This window comes from Salminus brasiliensis, chromosome 8, assembly GCF_030463535.1.
Source record: "Salminus brasiliensis chromosome 8, fSalBra1.hap2, whole genome shotgun sequence".
NCBI lineage: Eukaryota > Metazoa > Chordata > Actinopteri > Characiformes > Bryconidae > Salminus > Salminus brasiliensis.
In genome coordinates this window covers 23,891,540-23,906,803 of record NC_132885.1, presented here as the reverse complement: position 1 = coordinate 23,906,803, position 15,264 = coordinate 23,891,540, and the positions used below count along the sequence as shown (strand labels likewise).

General features: G+C 39.5%; 1 protein-coding gene across 4 annotated transcripts in view; it reads right to left on the bottom strand.

Annotated features, from left to right (window-relative positions):
- ncam2 (neural cell adhesion molecule 2) overlaps positions 1 to 15,264 on the bottom strand; it is a 249,314-nt gene that overhangs the window by 21,980 nt on the left and 212,070 nt on the right. For all 4 annotated transcript variants that reach the window (XM_072686157.1, XM_072686155.1, XM_072686156.1 and 1 more), the window contains exons 12-15: positions 13,288 to 13,461; positions 11,744 to 11,863; positions 10,424 to 10,545; positions 1,740 to 1,914 (exon numbers count right to left, since the gene is read on the bottom strand). In XM_072686157.1, the coding sequence (XP_072542258.1) occupies positions 1,740 to 1,914; positions 10,424 to 10,545; positions 11,744 to 11,863; positions 13,288 to 13,461 (591 nt within the window). The remainder of the gene's footprint in view (positions 1 to 1,739; positions 1,915 to 10,423; positions 10,546 to 11,743; positions 11,864 to 13,287; positions 13,462 to 15,264) is intronic.

The window sequence follows — 15,264 nt, the reverse complement described above, 5'->3', positions numbered from 1 at the left end:
CAGTGGGATTTGCCATGGCTGGTCTCTGATTAGAAAAGAACATTCATCTTTGGACATGACTTAACAAACAGCCTTGGAACGATCAAGTAGTTCATCTAACCTATCTGCTTCCCCAGCAAACAGCATACTGCCAAAATCCATGTATATCAACATAGGTTTGCCATTTATGCCGGCTACACACTGCCAACCCTGCCTGTTTAAACATGGTGTGTTTTAAGAAAGCATGCTCAAAATACACTCCGATGTCTTTTCCTCATTACTTACAAAAAAAAAAAAACACTGGAGAAACTTTGTGCCTTATGGCTGCCTACTGATAACATTATACAATATAACATTTCTTTCCATGCAATTCAGAGCTCCAGCAGAGTGCAGCCCAAAAGAACTCACTCTGGGCAGATTGTTGCAGTTAATCAGAGGTCAGATTCACAAAAGCTTTCCTGAAAAAAACAAAGACTTAAGTAATAATCTTTTAATATTCTCTTAAGACATTCTATATATAGAATAATATTTTCTTAAGAATGTATTTTAAATATTATTGTCTTTGGCCATTGTAACATAGCCTTTTATACTGCATTTCACAGCTTAGCATTAAGGCATTTTTCATTTGAATTTAACTTTTTATGTTATGTTATTTAAATTATTTAGTAAAAAGTCTGTAAAAAAAAGATAGAATTATTATTTTTAACATTTCTGAAGAATTCTTGAAGAATATTTATGTTAAATATTAAGTTTAACAAAAAGTAAATCTAAGAAGAATTTCTCTCCTAACCCCTTAACACATTAAGGCTTATTACACACTAAGGTGTATTACTCAGTAACTACAGGGACTTCTGTACAAACTGTGGGGCAATTCTCTGGTAATAGAAGTTTGTAATAACACTTTTGGCCCACCAGTGGGCCCTAGGCTGTTTAAAGGGCACTTTTGTGAATCCAGCCACAGAACTAACTTGCAAAAGAATTCAAATGATTTGAAAATGTAACCAGAAGACGAATGCAACAGCGTATAAGCTCTTCTTTCCTTACAAATGTACTCAGATCAGGGTATTAAAAGGACTCTTTTAGAAATAGGAATTTTATTCACTAGGTTTCTTAAGTAAGTGCAATAGAGTGGGTTGCATGCGACTACCCACCACTGGTCTTAATGAGAGGAGCAAACTCTTAGCCTGTAGAGCAGCTCCATACCAGTACTGCTGCTATTTCCACTTTAATTAAAACTATACTATTCCACTTTCTGTGACTGAACCCAGACAGGGCTGTTTCACACCTGGCCAATAGCAGGGCCTGATAGAGTCAGCTATTAGTTATCCAGAGCATCTGATTGGCTGAGCCATGCTGCTGATTTCATTATGATTGCAAAGGATGAGCTCTTAAGATTAAATGACTCAAACTTTTAAAGCATTTAAGGGTCATTATCGAGTAGCAGTAAGTGTTCGTGGGCTGCATGTTTGAGGGTGATGAAGTGGATGCCTACCGTGTCTGGCTAAGTATAAGCACGAATTAACGGTGGGTGGAATTTACACGGAATTGCATTCTTGCAAGCAATTAGAATACCGGCTTGCTGGTTGCCGGTACATTTGAATACCATATTATATCCATTGTTTGTGTGTATCCACCTCAAGTGCGAGTGGGGAGGGGGTGCTTTGTGACTGTCCTTGAGTTTTTCAGGTGCAGGCATATTGAATAGAGGGTGTTATGTATGTGTACTCTTTGGGTGCTATGTATTGTGGAGGTGCGCGTACCTGTGATATCTGGTTTCTGTGGCATGGAGAATTTGACGAAGGTGGGCTCTGACAGGCCTTTGACGTTGCGGGCGGTGATCTCTACTTCGTACTGCGTGTTCCATTGGAGTGGCTGCAGCAGCACAAAGTCATTCACACCTGGAACCAACTTGGTCATCCATTGTTCCTCTTTATCCTACACACACATACACACACACACACACACACATACATGCACAAGCTTAGTGAATACACTAACATCTTTTCTAGTAGTTCATGATTACATTCTAGTAAATTTTCTAACAATACTCAATAATATTAAAGTTGAATTAAATCAAGTTTTAATTTATAGGAATGGTTTGGAAAGTACTGGAACAGCATGGCCAATTATATACTTGACATATTTGGGTTTATCCCAAATCAAAATAGATGAGAACAAAAGATGAATATAAGTTGATGGATCAGAATTTCAGCTTTTACGCTGCGTTCCAGTTACATTGGAGGTTGGATGTCGGAGCTGGGAATGGCGTCACACCTAAGTTGACCACATTTCAGTTAAACATTCTGTTGATTGAACTGTTCTGACAATCCTTTACTGGTGTTTTATGGTGAATCTAACCAAAATATGTCCTATACACATTTTATGTCTCAGGTTAGCATTGTTAGAATTGGCTCAGGTTAACATTGTTAGCGATACTCAACTGTAGATAATCAACTGTAATAACAACAACTGCTGATAATTACTGATAATACAACTGCTTTTAACGCTGTTGATGTATGGTACAACCATCTTGGATTTTGCACTCGTAGTTGGTGAGGCTTTCCCAACTTTCCGAATATGGAAATCCACCTACTTAGAAATTCTGATATCCTAGTTCAAATGGTATGCAGTGTTTTTTCTATATATTTACATGTTAATGTTTAAAACACACCTTTTGTTCAAATCCACCCATTTCTCCAGTGTTTCTTCTTGCCCAGGTGTATCCGCTGAGATGTATTATTTAAACAATAAATAGCTCTGAATGTCTACTCTTGGTTTGAGCCCTGGGTTTCATGTCTGAATACTGAGTTTGTTGTTAAAAAGGATAAACCAACATCAGTTGTCTATGGGAGAAAAGCAAGTAATTTAGAAGCTGAGAAAAGACCGAAAACTGACCCTTTTCTGAAGCATTGGGTATTGCTTGCACAGCAACTTAAGAAGGAACCATTGATCTATCAACCAGACACTGAACAGGTCAGCCAAAAAAAACAACAACACAAGTTGATTAAAGAAGCCCTGAGGAAGATGTGAAACCCTGTGAAACAGTCAATGATATCCCCAGCAGTCTCTAACAGTCTTCTACCAAACAATGGAAAGGATCAACTCATGATCCCAAACATACAAGCTCATCAGTCAAGCATGGTGAAGGTTGTGTCACAGCTTGGCCTTTCAAGCCTGTTCCAAAACATGTTTGTCTATCTAGTTTTTGATAATTTAAATCATTTTGGTAGCAGAAGAATGAATTCAGCTGTCTATAGAAATCTTTACAGGGAATTTCTTCCAATGGCACTCCACCATTAGCAATAAGACAATAACTCATTGACCTTAATTTACTGTAAGACTATCTATTGCTATGCTTTTTCCCATCTAAAAATATGATGGTTTGACAACAACACTTGCCATGTTCAAGTTTAACACAATTAGACAAAAATATCAGCAAACAAAAGCTGAAATTCTGATATATTGTATCATATTTACCTCTTGATCTCAAACCTAAATGTTTTTGATGTAGAGCTAAAACAAATAAATTGGCTTTCCATTCCAGCACATTTGAAGACAGGTGTAGATGATTAGCTAAAACTCTAGTGTTTAAAGTCTGCTTCTTTTGGAGAGCTCCAGTGCTCTCCAAAATTAGCAGACTTTGAACAATTTAATTTAAAAATCAACGCAAGCTAAACCACTGCAAAAAGAGCCTTTCAACTTGTTACCTTAATTTTTGACGAGTACTCCATTTTCTGCTGTGCAATTTTCAAACAAATGTGCAAGCTATTGTTTTGGTGCAGATGGTGTGTTTACAGGCATGAAGATCAACATCTTTTTTTGCACAGAAGTATTTTACCACATTTCATCGTTTCAGATAAATCATTTAAGATTGTCATAGAAACAGAGGAATAATGAAAAAGCGGATGAAAGAAGCAGATTCCAGCAGCCATCTGTTCTGTCTTTACTCAGAACCACTCATCTCCTTTGTAACCCACAAACTTCCCCCAACACACTCACAAAGACCAGATGTATTCCAATGCATTCTCCATTTGCTTTGTTAGCATGTCCAGGGGAAATGTGTATAAACAAATAACTAAACAAATACAGTATATCCATATAGAGTGGCATGCAAAAGTTTGGGCTGATGAACAATTCTAGTACTGTGAATAGCAGGTGAGTATAAGATGACCTGATTCCCAATAGGTTTTCATGTTATTCCAAGTTATTATTGCATAAAGTAAGATATTTGAAGCAAGATTACTTGTATTTTATTCCTATATTTCACAGTTTCACAATAACAAAAAAAAAGAATGTCTGGAAGCAAAATTGAGGGTACCTGTGCATGGTCAGAACTTCCAGTAACATCCTCTTTGGCAGGTTTCACAGCTTGTAAACACCTTTTGTAGCAGCTGAGCGTCTTTCAGTTCTTGTTTGGGGGATTTTCACCGATTCTCCTTTTCAACAGACTTTTAGTTCTGAGAGATTCAAAAGCTGTCTGACAGGCACTGCTCAGTTGAGAGCTATCCATGCTGCCCAAAGATTTTCAATGATGTTGAGATCAGGGGACTGTGAGAGCCATTGGAAAACCTTCATCGTGCACCTCTTGGGGTACATTGTGGATTTTAAGATGTTCTCATCCTTAACTTTTTTTGGTGGTGGTGGGATGTGTGCTTCCAAGATTTGCTGGTATTTAAGTGAATTTATTTTTCCCTTGCTCAGTGAAATGTTACTTGTGCCACTGGCTGCAACACAAACCCAAATTATTGGGTTACCCATTACTGATCCATCCACTCTTAACAGTGTGAAGAGAAAATGCACCAGGCTTTAAAAACATCTGATGCTGAATTGCTGCTTGTTGGTGAAGACACAAGAGAGGTTTTCATCAGTTGTTCCTTCCATAAAAGTCATATTTGTGCAGGTGTTACTGCACAGTAGAACAGCACACCACCACTCCAGAGTCTGCTAAATCTTCCTTAAGGTCTTCTGCAGTCAAACAAGGTTTTTATTTGCCTTTCTAGTGATCCTATAAGCAGTTCCCTCAGCATGTTTTTTGGATGTAATCTCCACTGTTACTGTTATCTCTCATGTCTTAATTACATTACAACCAGTACAAACAAGTACAAGTACAACAGTACAAACATCTAGCTGAAGACACTATTCTAAAACCCTATTCTATTCTTAACCCCTTAAAAAGTCTATAGCCTGTCGACAGCCTGAAGGTGTTGCTATAAACCTCTATAACCAGAGAATAGCCCAAACAGTTTGTACAGATGTCCCTGCAGTTACTGAATAATATGCCAGAGTGTGTAATAAGGAGTTAAAGCTTTATGAGCATCAATCTTTATGATTGTCAAAATACTAGGCACTGATTAGAGGAGTCAATTGCTGCTGCTTATTGGGCCAAGGTTTGAGGAATCAAGGGTACATTTACATTAAAATGTATGACATTTTGCTGACGTTCTTATTCAGAGTGACTTATAAGGTAACTCGTATTACAGAGGCAGGCCAATGTAGTGTCTTGGTCAAGGACTCTTATTGGTGTAGCACAGCATGGTCATCCAGACCGGGAATCAACTCCCACAAAACTGCCAGTGAGCTACCAATGTGTCATTGGTGTTGTGATGTTATTCATTGCGCCACAACAACCACTATTTGGTTGAGTATTTTTAAAGCTTGGAAAATGTGCATAGCCTGGACAACCTATTTAATGTCTGAACCCAAATCTTTTGGGGTGCCCAAACATTGTCATTTCCTTTCCCTTTTTACCACTCAACATAAAATGTTTTGTACAATTGTACAGGGGAATGTTTCATCATGTTATGCTTTTTGGACAATCATCTCCTAGTCACTTATCTATTCGCAGTTAAAGACATTTTGACCAGGATGCCCAAACTTTTCCATGCCACTCTGTGCTGTCTATGTCCCTATGTGTCAGTGTGTATGGGTGCAAGGGTATGTTTATGCTGTTTTACTGGCTGTACTGCAACTAAACCCACACAAAAGGCACTGAAACTAAACTCCAGCCCACACTCCACTTCTGAAAACTCTTCCTCTTTCATATTTTGACATTTTCAAACCGCCAGACCTCTTTAAAAGCTAAACGGTTGAATATGCATTTCACACGCCTGACAGGCCTCAGGCACTCTGTCTCTTCAGAGTGTGACATCTCCATTTCCCCTGTTCTTACCCCACATGCACGGGGACATCAGAGAGAGAGAGAAGAGAGAGAGAGAGAGAGACCGAAAAAGAGGGAGACAGAGAGAGAGTGAGGGAGAGAAAGAGAAGGAGAGATGAGTGTGAGATCAGTGTAAGTAAATTAGCAGCAGCAGCAGCAGGAGGGAAATGATGTGAGCTAGGGACAGAGTGAGATGGCCTCTAGGGTTGAATGATCTGTAGACACGCCAGTATAGCAACTCTCCACAGTCATGCCAAATCCTGTAAACAAGCCACACTCAAATATCACGCCAACTTCCTGATAGATATCTAGATAGATAGAAACTTTATTAATCCCCAAAGAAATGGCAGGTTTACAGCCGCAACAAAAAAAAGATTGCACATATTCCATACTCTGACTGAACTGATTGAAATGTGTACATCAACAAAATATCAGCAAAAGTATGTGCCTCTCCCCCATCATTTAAACCCTGTTGCTGTTGAGCTTAGTGTATAAATATTTTTGGATTAATGGACCAATAGAAATGCTCCAAAATGACTTGTAATAAAATATTTTTCATTGACTTTAAAACATTGAATTGCATTAATCCCAACAATATGACTAACAAGTCACAAGTTAGAATGCTAGCTAGCACGTCCTTGCATTTTTGGGCAAATAAATGTGTGGTATGCCACCCACAAACTGGCTAGAGGAATCCGGCTTTTTATTTTTTTAATTACTTGTAATATCTCAGTGTAGTTTTGAGAACTTTAGCCTCGACCACAAACGAAGCTCAGACACAGAAGCTTTAGTAGAGAAAATGCTTCAACACCTTTTTCAGTCATGGGTTGGATTAAGGGGCTGGATTAAGCTAAGAGCTAAGAGAGGAACAGCTGTGTGTGTGTGTTTGTGTGAGAGAGAGAGAGATGAGGGAGGGGTAAGAGAATGAGAGTTATTAGTTATGCGATGTATCCATATTTCAGCATAAATAAAGTGTGATCTACCCTCTAAGCACAACAGTAGCAACGCTGTGTTCACATCGCTAAAGAAAACTGATAAGACGTCACTATGCTCTGTAAGGAGAGAGGTCTATGGGAGGAAGGTGGGGACAAACTTGGTAAGATGATTAGCTGTAAAGGATGTTAGATGATCAGCAGGGGGAAAGCTCTGAAACAGAGGTTATAATTCACAGTCGGTTGTCAGGCAAAAGCCGACAATAAAAAATGCCTCCCTGCTAATAAGGTTCAAATGGAAATTCAGTTAGAATCTTCAAAGTTAATTTGTACCCTATTAAATTCTTAAAGCCAATAATAAGAGGACCCTTACTTGGAAACCACTTTCAAAGAAAGCATATAACCTGGAGCGATGGCCACAGAGTTTAAACATCAGAGCACTGAGAAGACAAATGTGGTCTAATGAGTCATCTTGTGCTTCTCCTCCTATAAAGGTGTTTTTTTCTTCTCAATTTGAGAAGAAATTCTTGTCTCAATTCTTGTGCTTATGCTTAATTAGAAACAGCTAAAAAGATTTATGTAATGAAAGCTCTAAAAGCAAAAGTTTTACCAAGAGACTCGGATGCAGCAACACTGATGCAGCAACACTCAGCCAATCACCAACCACCACCTGTATGGAAAGGCATCTAATTTCACACATTTTGCTGCTTTTAGAAGTGATGTCACGTGTCTTCCTCCTTCCTCCCCAACTCCATCAGTTTGGTCTCGACAGATGCCCGGGGTAGGCTCCGCCCCCTGCCTCAAAGTCCTGATGGTGCAAGACCTGGGCTGACAGCGGAGCCTACGCCCAAGACAATCAACAGTCCTACCTTGTTCCATCTCATTAATTGTCAAGATAAAATGTACTATTCACAGCCCTCATTTCTCTAGTCTTCTGGTACAACTGGTAATTATGGGCTGAAGGGGCACTGTGAAGAAAAAAAGGAAGCCTGGGTTTTCTTAGTACTGTATCTATTCCATACATGATCCTGTGTTTACATAATATTCTACCTCCTTGTTTGTAACTGCTGATGTGACTCTATACACTTCACTATAGACTTAGACACACTATACACACTCTGCAATTCTTCCTCTCAAACGTTAACAGCTATGTACAGTTTTCACATTTCCATATTAGCCCAATTAAATCTGCATATTCTCACTTGTGATAGATGCTCTGTTGCTGTGGAGAGTGATGTGGCTGGCACTGGCTGTGTAGGCACACATGGCAGTTCTAGATCAGATAAATAAGTGCTGACAGATGAGGTGTTATATGGAGATGAACGAAACTGACAGCCACTTCAACACCACTTAAACAACTGGAGGAAGTGCTCACCTTTTGGAGACTAATTGGAGAACAACAGAGAGTTGTACCAATGATATTACACACACACACACACACACACAGACGCACACACACACACACACACACATATAAACTGTACATACACCACTTGCACACTCAACACTTCAAAGCCCAAACACACAGCGCTCCTGTCTCCTGACACTGAAAAAAAGAACAAATCAGCAAAAGCCGATTCCCCCCTATCTGCATTAGTGGCCTTCTGCGTTCATGCCTTCATTTGCGTCGGCGAGGATACAAGAGGCTGGAACCTGCACAAACAGAGACTATTTTGACAGCTCCTACTGCTCTTAGCTCTGTGTCTGGAGGAAGAGCTCTGCTTGCTCTGAGTCAGCCACACAGTACACACACTTTAACCACTCTAATCCTCAGCAGGAGCACCCACTCACACGCAGGTTTGCTCTTATGAAAACGCTGCCAGGCTTTAACCACAGGCTAGATCTCAACTGCTATTTGGGACCTGTCAAAAGAGTATGAATATGACGAAATATGAAGAAAGTATGAATAGATAGATGAATGAGATGTTTATCATCACTGTTGGAACACATTTGTGCATCTCCAAAACTGTAACTTTACAGGAGAAGGAAGAAACCTTATATTTCAACCCAAGTACAGTCCCAGTGGTGGGATCTGCCATAGATGGTCTCTTGTTAGTATGGTCCCACCTATGGGTGGTGAATGTTCACCAGACTTTTCATGTGATGCAACAATCATCTTTAATTCTACATGTTCATTAAATCCATTAGCTGATCAGCCTTTCCACAACATACTCCCAACATACCTCAGCATATCCCTGAAAACATGCTGCCAAAACATGGCAAAACATGCTATCTGTGTTAATCGACGTACATTGGCCTCTCATACTAGCAGCGTGTCGCTGCCCTGTTGTCAGGAACCATGCTCAAAATACACTCCTATGATGTTGTTCCTTTGTTAGAGCATCATTAGCATTTGTACCTTAAAATAGCAGCTTCAAAATCATTGTAATGTTCCACTGACTTGTAATAGGGAGAATAGTGCCTTTGTTGTTGCAACTCCGGGCTTGGCATGCCACTACTGCACTTAGTAACTTTGGTGAAGCTGAGACTGACCAATGACTGCAAAGTCATCTAGGTCTTTTACTCTCATTACCTTCAATCTTCCACCAAGCTGAAAGAAGGGATCTCTTTGTAACCCCCAGTAATTCTGTTTATATTTGGGGTGCTCCTTGCCTAGAGTATACCGTTACTGGCCTGGGTTAAAAACACTTGTTGTATGTACTACATGCAGCAATAAATAATAAGCAAGGATGATCAGTGTTACATTTCTGCCACTGAATGCAGGGATTTATGATATGATAAACAAACCCAGCTGCGTCCAACAGATCGAAGCTGTTCTTATTCGCCAGTGTCTTCTTGGCAGTTTCTGTTCCATATTAAATGGTGCAGAACGTAACTGCCAGAATGTAACTGCTGTACCATTTTAAGGTGGAACTTGGTGCTGCATGGTTAGTGCACGGTTACACTGTCCTGCTATTTACGTTTTTAAATCGTTTAGTTTAAAACACTTTATATTAGTCAGTCTAAGTGAATACAATGTGAAAAACATGCAAAAAAGGTTTATAAAAGGTTTCCACAGGATTCATGATCTAATACTGTCTGCATGTGCAGCCTGTAAATTCCCCACAACGTTCTGCAGAGGACCTACATCCAATGTTGTATAACGGTCGCATTCTAGACCTCAGTCTGGGTGGACCGTTACAGACTACCAGGAGTTACTCAGAAAGGGTTAATGGTCAAAGCCAAAGTCAATGCAAAAAGTAATTTTAGACTATTTCTGTTGGTCCATTTATCATGAAATTCTGACATAATGAAAAAGCAGGTGTTTTTTAAATTGTGTGAAAAAATTAAAAATGCAAAAAATAAAGATATGAGATTTTATTTCGACAGCCACAACATAAAACTCACAACTCACTGTTTTGTATTTAACAATGTACTCCAGGATCGGCATTCCTCCGTCGTCCTGTTTGACAAGGCCAAGTCTGTAGGCCTTCCCCACTCCTCTCTGGCCTTGCACTGATGGTGGACTCGGTTCTCCTGAGGAACACACCAGATTTCTTAAAACACCATACATTTAATACTGAGTCTATAAAAGATGCACACAGGTATTGATTGAAAAGCAAAAGTCTCATTCAGGTTTTTTTCTTTCACAAAAAAGTTAAAAAGTTATGCTTTACAAGTCTACTTTTTAACAATGCACAAATTTAACCTAATATTTAAATCTAATATTTATATTACACCAGACAATGTCCCAATGTAAAATATTAGAGCAGTTAATAGTTTATAGTAAGTACTATATTCTATTTATTCTAATAGTTGAAATATGTTGACACTTCAACTCATTATTAAAAAAATTCAGAATATAGAAAGCACTTTTTTCATACTGAATATACATGGTAAACCTGTACAAGCCAGTAGACTCTTTGATGCCACATGAACACAGAAGATCAAGATTTCTCATTTGCATTTAATGATGTCATGATGCCACTGGCACGTTTGAGTGGATAAAGGCATTGATTACGTCATTGGTACCTAACCCTGGTCCTGAAGAATCCCCTGCCCTGCACGTGTTAGTGTTTGCCCTGCTCCAAACTTACCTGATCCAGCTAATCAGCTAATTAAGAAGTGCTTCATGAGTGTGAAGGTGGTGATTTAGAGCAGAAAACCACTAAAATGTTCAGGGCTGGATGTTTTCCTGGTCCAGGGCTAGGCGCCACTTGTTTACAAGGTGCATCTAGATGCATGCTACCAGGACACTGTAAAAAGCATTTGCTATTTTACTTTTAAAAGTAAGCAAACTGGCTTAAAAGTTTAAGTTATTTTAATGTAAAATAGTTAGAGTTCACCAAACTGTAATGTTTGTTACACCCTCTTCACTTATTATTTACATTAAAAATGTCCAAATTGCTCCAAATAGCTTTTAAGAGTGTGCTTATGATTTGGTCTCATAACAAATGTCTGACTTTACAGCCTAATGTGAACTGTTCAAACAGCCAAGCATCAGATCAGCCTTGGTTAACTAAGAGTAAACTATTTAATAATACACATGCAATAAATAATAAACATAAACATTTGATTATTAATTTATTTCGGTGCATCATTAGAGTTTATATAAAAAGTTATAGTTATACAGTTTTAGTTATTGATAAGCCAGTCAGACATATCAAATGACAAGGGGCGGTTGGATGTGAGCACTTTGGGTAGCTGGGGGTTCCAATGAAGGTTACACACTCACGGATGGGCAGCGTCTGGAAGCTCTCTGTGCGACTGAACTCGCCTTGGCCTTTTCCATTCACAGCTGCCACTCGTACCTCGTAAGTAGTGTTGGGCTCAAGGTTAGTGAGCAGCACTACCGCTGGGATAGGACAGAAGAGAGAGAGAGAGAGAGAGAGAGAGAGAGAGAGAGAGAGAGAGAGAGAAAGAGATTGAGAGAAGAGAGAGCAAGGGAATGTGTGCAACAGACACATGAAATGAGTATAGATGGAGGTCCCTATTTCAAAGTCCCTCCTGCTTTCTTCAATCATGACCAAGGTTTCCAATTACTGCTTTCCCCAATCATGCCCTCCAGCCCCAGCTTTTTTCAGCATTATGGATATTAGCCCTGGGCCCTTCAAGTAGTCGAGCTTGCTTATCTGGCTGTCCGATTTGTCCTTTAAGTTCCTGCAAACCCTTCTGGGTGTTGTGGAGGAAAAATCAATTTGTGATCTTGAAACGTTGTAATCTCCAACAGCGGCGAGGAAGGCTCTCCGAGTTGGCTTCCTATATTCCAGTTCATACAGACAGCCACACCTAGACACCAGCAGAAGGTCAAGACTACCACAGGTGTTTTGTGGTGTGTGAGCTTGTGTTTCTGTGTGTCTATGTGTGTGGACATGCTGGCAGGAGTCAGGTACAAATGGTTATTTACAGACTTCAACACTGTCCACATCCCTGGAAGAAGTAGTTTGGGTGTGTTTTTTACTGTGTCTGTCTACTTTCTTCACTTTCTTTTATTACTATTTATTTTAGATGTGTTTTGGTTGGATTTATTTCCTTCTATAAAGTTTGCTCTGCTAGACTCATTAACACTTAAACCAAAAGGCTTTCAGACAGCACAATCTGATGTGTTGCACTTAAATGGACGACGGCCATAACGTCACATCCAGCACAATAAAACAGCCTGAAATATGACAGCAAATAAAGAAGAATCTAACAGGCTTTGTTTGTGAGTTTCTACCCTTCTATAACTGCAAAGTTTCCAGGAAAAAAAAATACTGGTATGTCTACAAGCACAACAAAAATACTATGACATGGTACGCACATTTCCGGACACCCTTGTCCCCCTACAGGAAGCAAACTCAAATATAGCATAGTGTCTAAATGGTCTGTAACCTTTGCAGTTATTAATCCTACAGTGAAAACGATCAAGTCATTTAACCTACGTGTGGGGTCCCACAGGGTTCTATTTTAGGGCCTACTGAACTGATGTAAATTATGATTATAATGCAGTGTAAAGGGTTTAAGGGTGTAACAGGTTAAATTGTACTGTGTATACTATGCAGAAGTATGATGATTCTGTAGAGGATTCGGTGACTTTCCAGCTAACTGGTCTATATGGACCTGTATGGTTCCTGTTCCAACTGGTAACCAAAAAGTTTTGTCCTTGGATTCCACGTTGGCCCCACTTATAGATGCCTACCTTTTGTCCAAACTTGTGCCTACATATACATGTCTTATGCACATCTTATGCATTTTACACAGTGCTAAAGCTATCAGATGAACAGTGGACACTGCACTCACTATGTGTTCCATGCGATTGCACATCTCTCCAGTCATGTGCGCTGATGTCTTTGTATCTGACCAGGTAGTGGTCAATGGGAACTCCACCGTGGGAGTCTGGCTTCATGAAGGTAACTGTTGCTGTGCGCTGGGCTACGGAGCTGAGGCGCACAGAGTAGGGGTTTGAGGGAACATCTGAAACAGACACAAACGAGAAGGTTGAATTTCACGCTTTATTAATGCTAGTCCTGTCAAGGGTATTGAAGTGTATCAGGGACTGTACAGAATCTTCAAGGCTTCATCTTTTACAAGCAAACACACAGGTTTTTGTATGCAATGTCATGACATTGGAATATATGCTATACATCGCTGCTGTCCAATGAAAACCATGTCTCTCCATTTCTGTCCGTTTTTAGTTTTGTCCATGGTTTAAACCTTGTAGATGCTCTGACTACTGTGTGAATAGTTTTGGATGAATGGACCAATAGAAACATTCTAAATTACTTGGAATAAGCTCTTATTTTAACTTAACTTCCATTCAAAATTAAGGCTGTTGTTTCCTTCTCCAAACTCACCATTTTGTTGATACATGCTGTTATTGTTTAATAGCTAAGAGAGTGCAAAAAAGTTCCAGATTTCACCTTTAATTTATAAAGTTAAAGATCAAACATTTGCTAGATATTTTGCAGTTCCAGAAAAAAGAAAAGGATTAAAAGTTTGGGCAACTTGCATGGTCAGTACTTCGTAACACCCCCTTTCACAGCTTGTAAATGCATAGACTTTAGGGGTCTATGAGGGCCATAGCAAACCCGTCAGCTGTCCGTTGTGGATTTTGAGGTGTGTCTAGGATCTTTATCCCGCTGTAGAAACCATCCTCTTTTCATCTGTAGATGGTGTGATGATTGCCTACAGATGGTGGTTAATTGAATGTATTCTTCCCTCTTCCAATAAAATGTTCCCTGTGCCGCTGGCTGCCACACAAGCTCAAAGCATGATCGATCAACCCCCGCACTTAACAGTTGGAGAGGTGTTCTTTTCATGAAATTCTAAACCCCTACTTCTCCAAACAAACGTTTGCTCATTGTGGTCAAAAAAAGGTTGCTAAAATTCCTTGAAAGATGCCCTCTTGAGTTGCATTGAACAGTTTCAGTGTTAGCTTTAGCATTAGCTCAAAAGAAGTAGCAACTTTCAGTCATAAAAAATATTTTAGTTCCTATAAACATGGTTCCCAGAATCCATTTTTTAAATGGGTCTCAATTCCAACTTTGTCTGTTCTCAAACATGCATGTCAGCTCCGAACTAATAAATGTTTTAGAGATTCCCATCTATGTGCTTCTAATGTTTACTTTATTGTCACTGGGCTGTTTAATCTGCTAGCACAGATGCTATGAATACAACTAGGTAGCCTGGGGAGAAAGCCTGATGGACAACAGTAAAAACAGTGATCAGGGAAGGCGAACTTCTTAAAACTTCTCAAAACTTCTTAAAACAGTGAATTAAGTGGGATCAGATTCCCCCAAACTCCCCTGTAATTCATCCTTTGTTTATCTGCCGCAGTGAACACTGGTTACTCTGTTTGCCCTTTCATTTTAAATCAATGAAAAACACATTTTTAAAAACTGTGATCTTCACTGTACAGCTTGTTAAGTGTGCTATACCATTAAAGCAGTCGCAACAGTGCTAAACTCAGGTGGTTTGAGGATGAGGTTTCATTCAGGTATCTGTCTACCAGTCACAATCTCCTTCAGGATCTCTCCCTTCATTTTCCCCAACAGAGCAAGAAGTGGTGTCCTGAGCTGAATAACAAACACATACCTCTATGAGTGGAAGAGAGGGAGGCAGGCAGAGAGAGAGGCCAGGAAGGAGAGGAAGGGGCAACATGAACGACTGATGAAGAAAGAGATCGTAAGTGAGAGAGTGGTAGGAGAAAGAAATTAAATGGGTGTTAGTGAAAGCAAGAGAGAATAACAGAGTGTGTGTTTGTGTGAAGTGACAGAG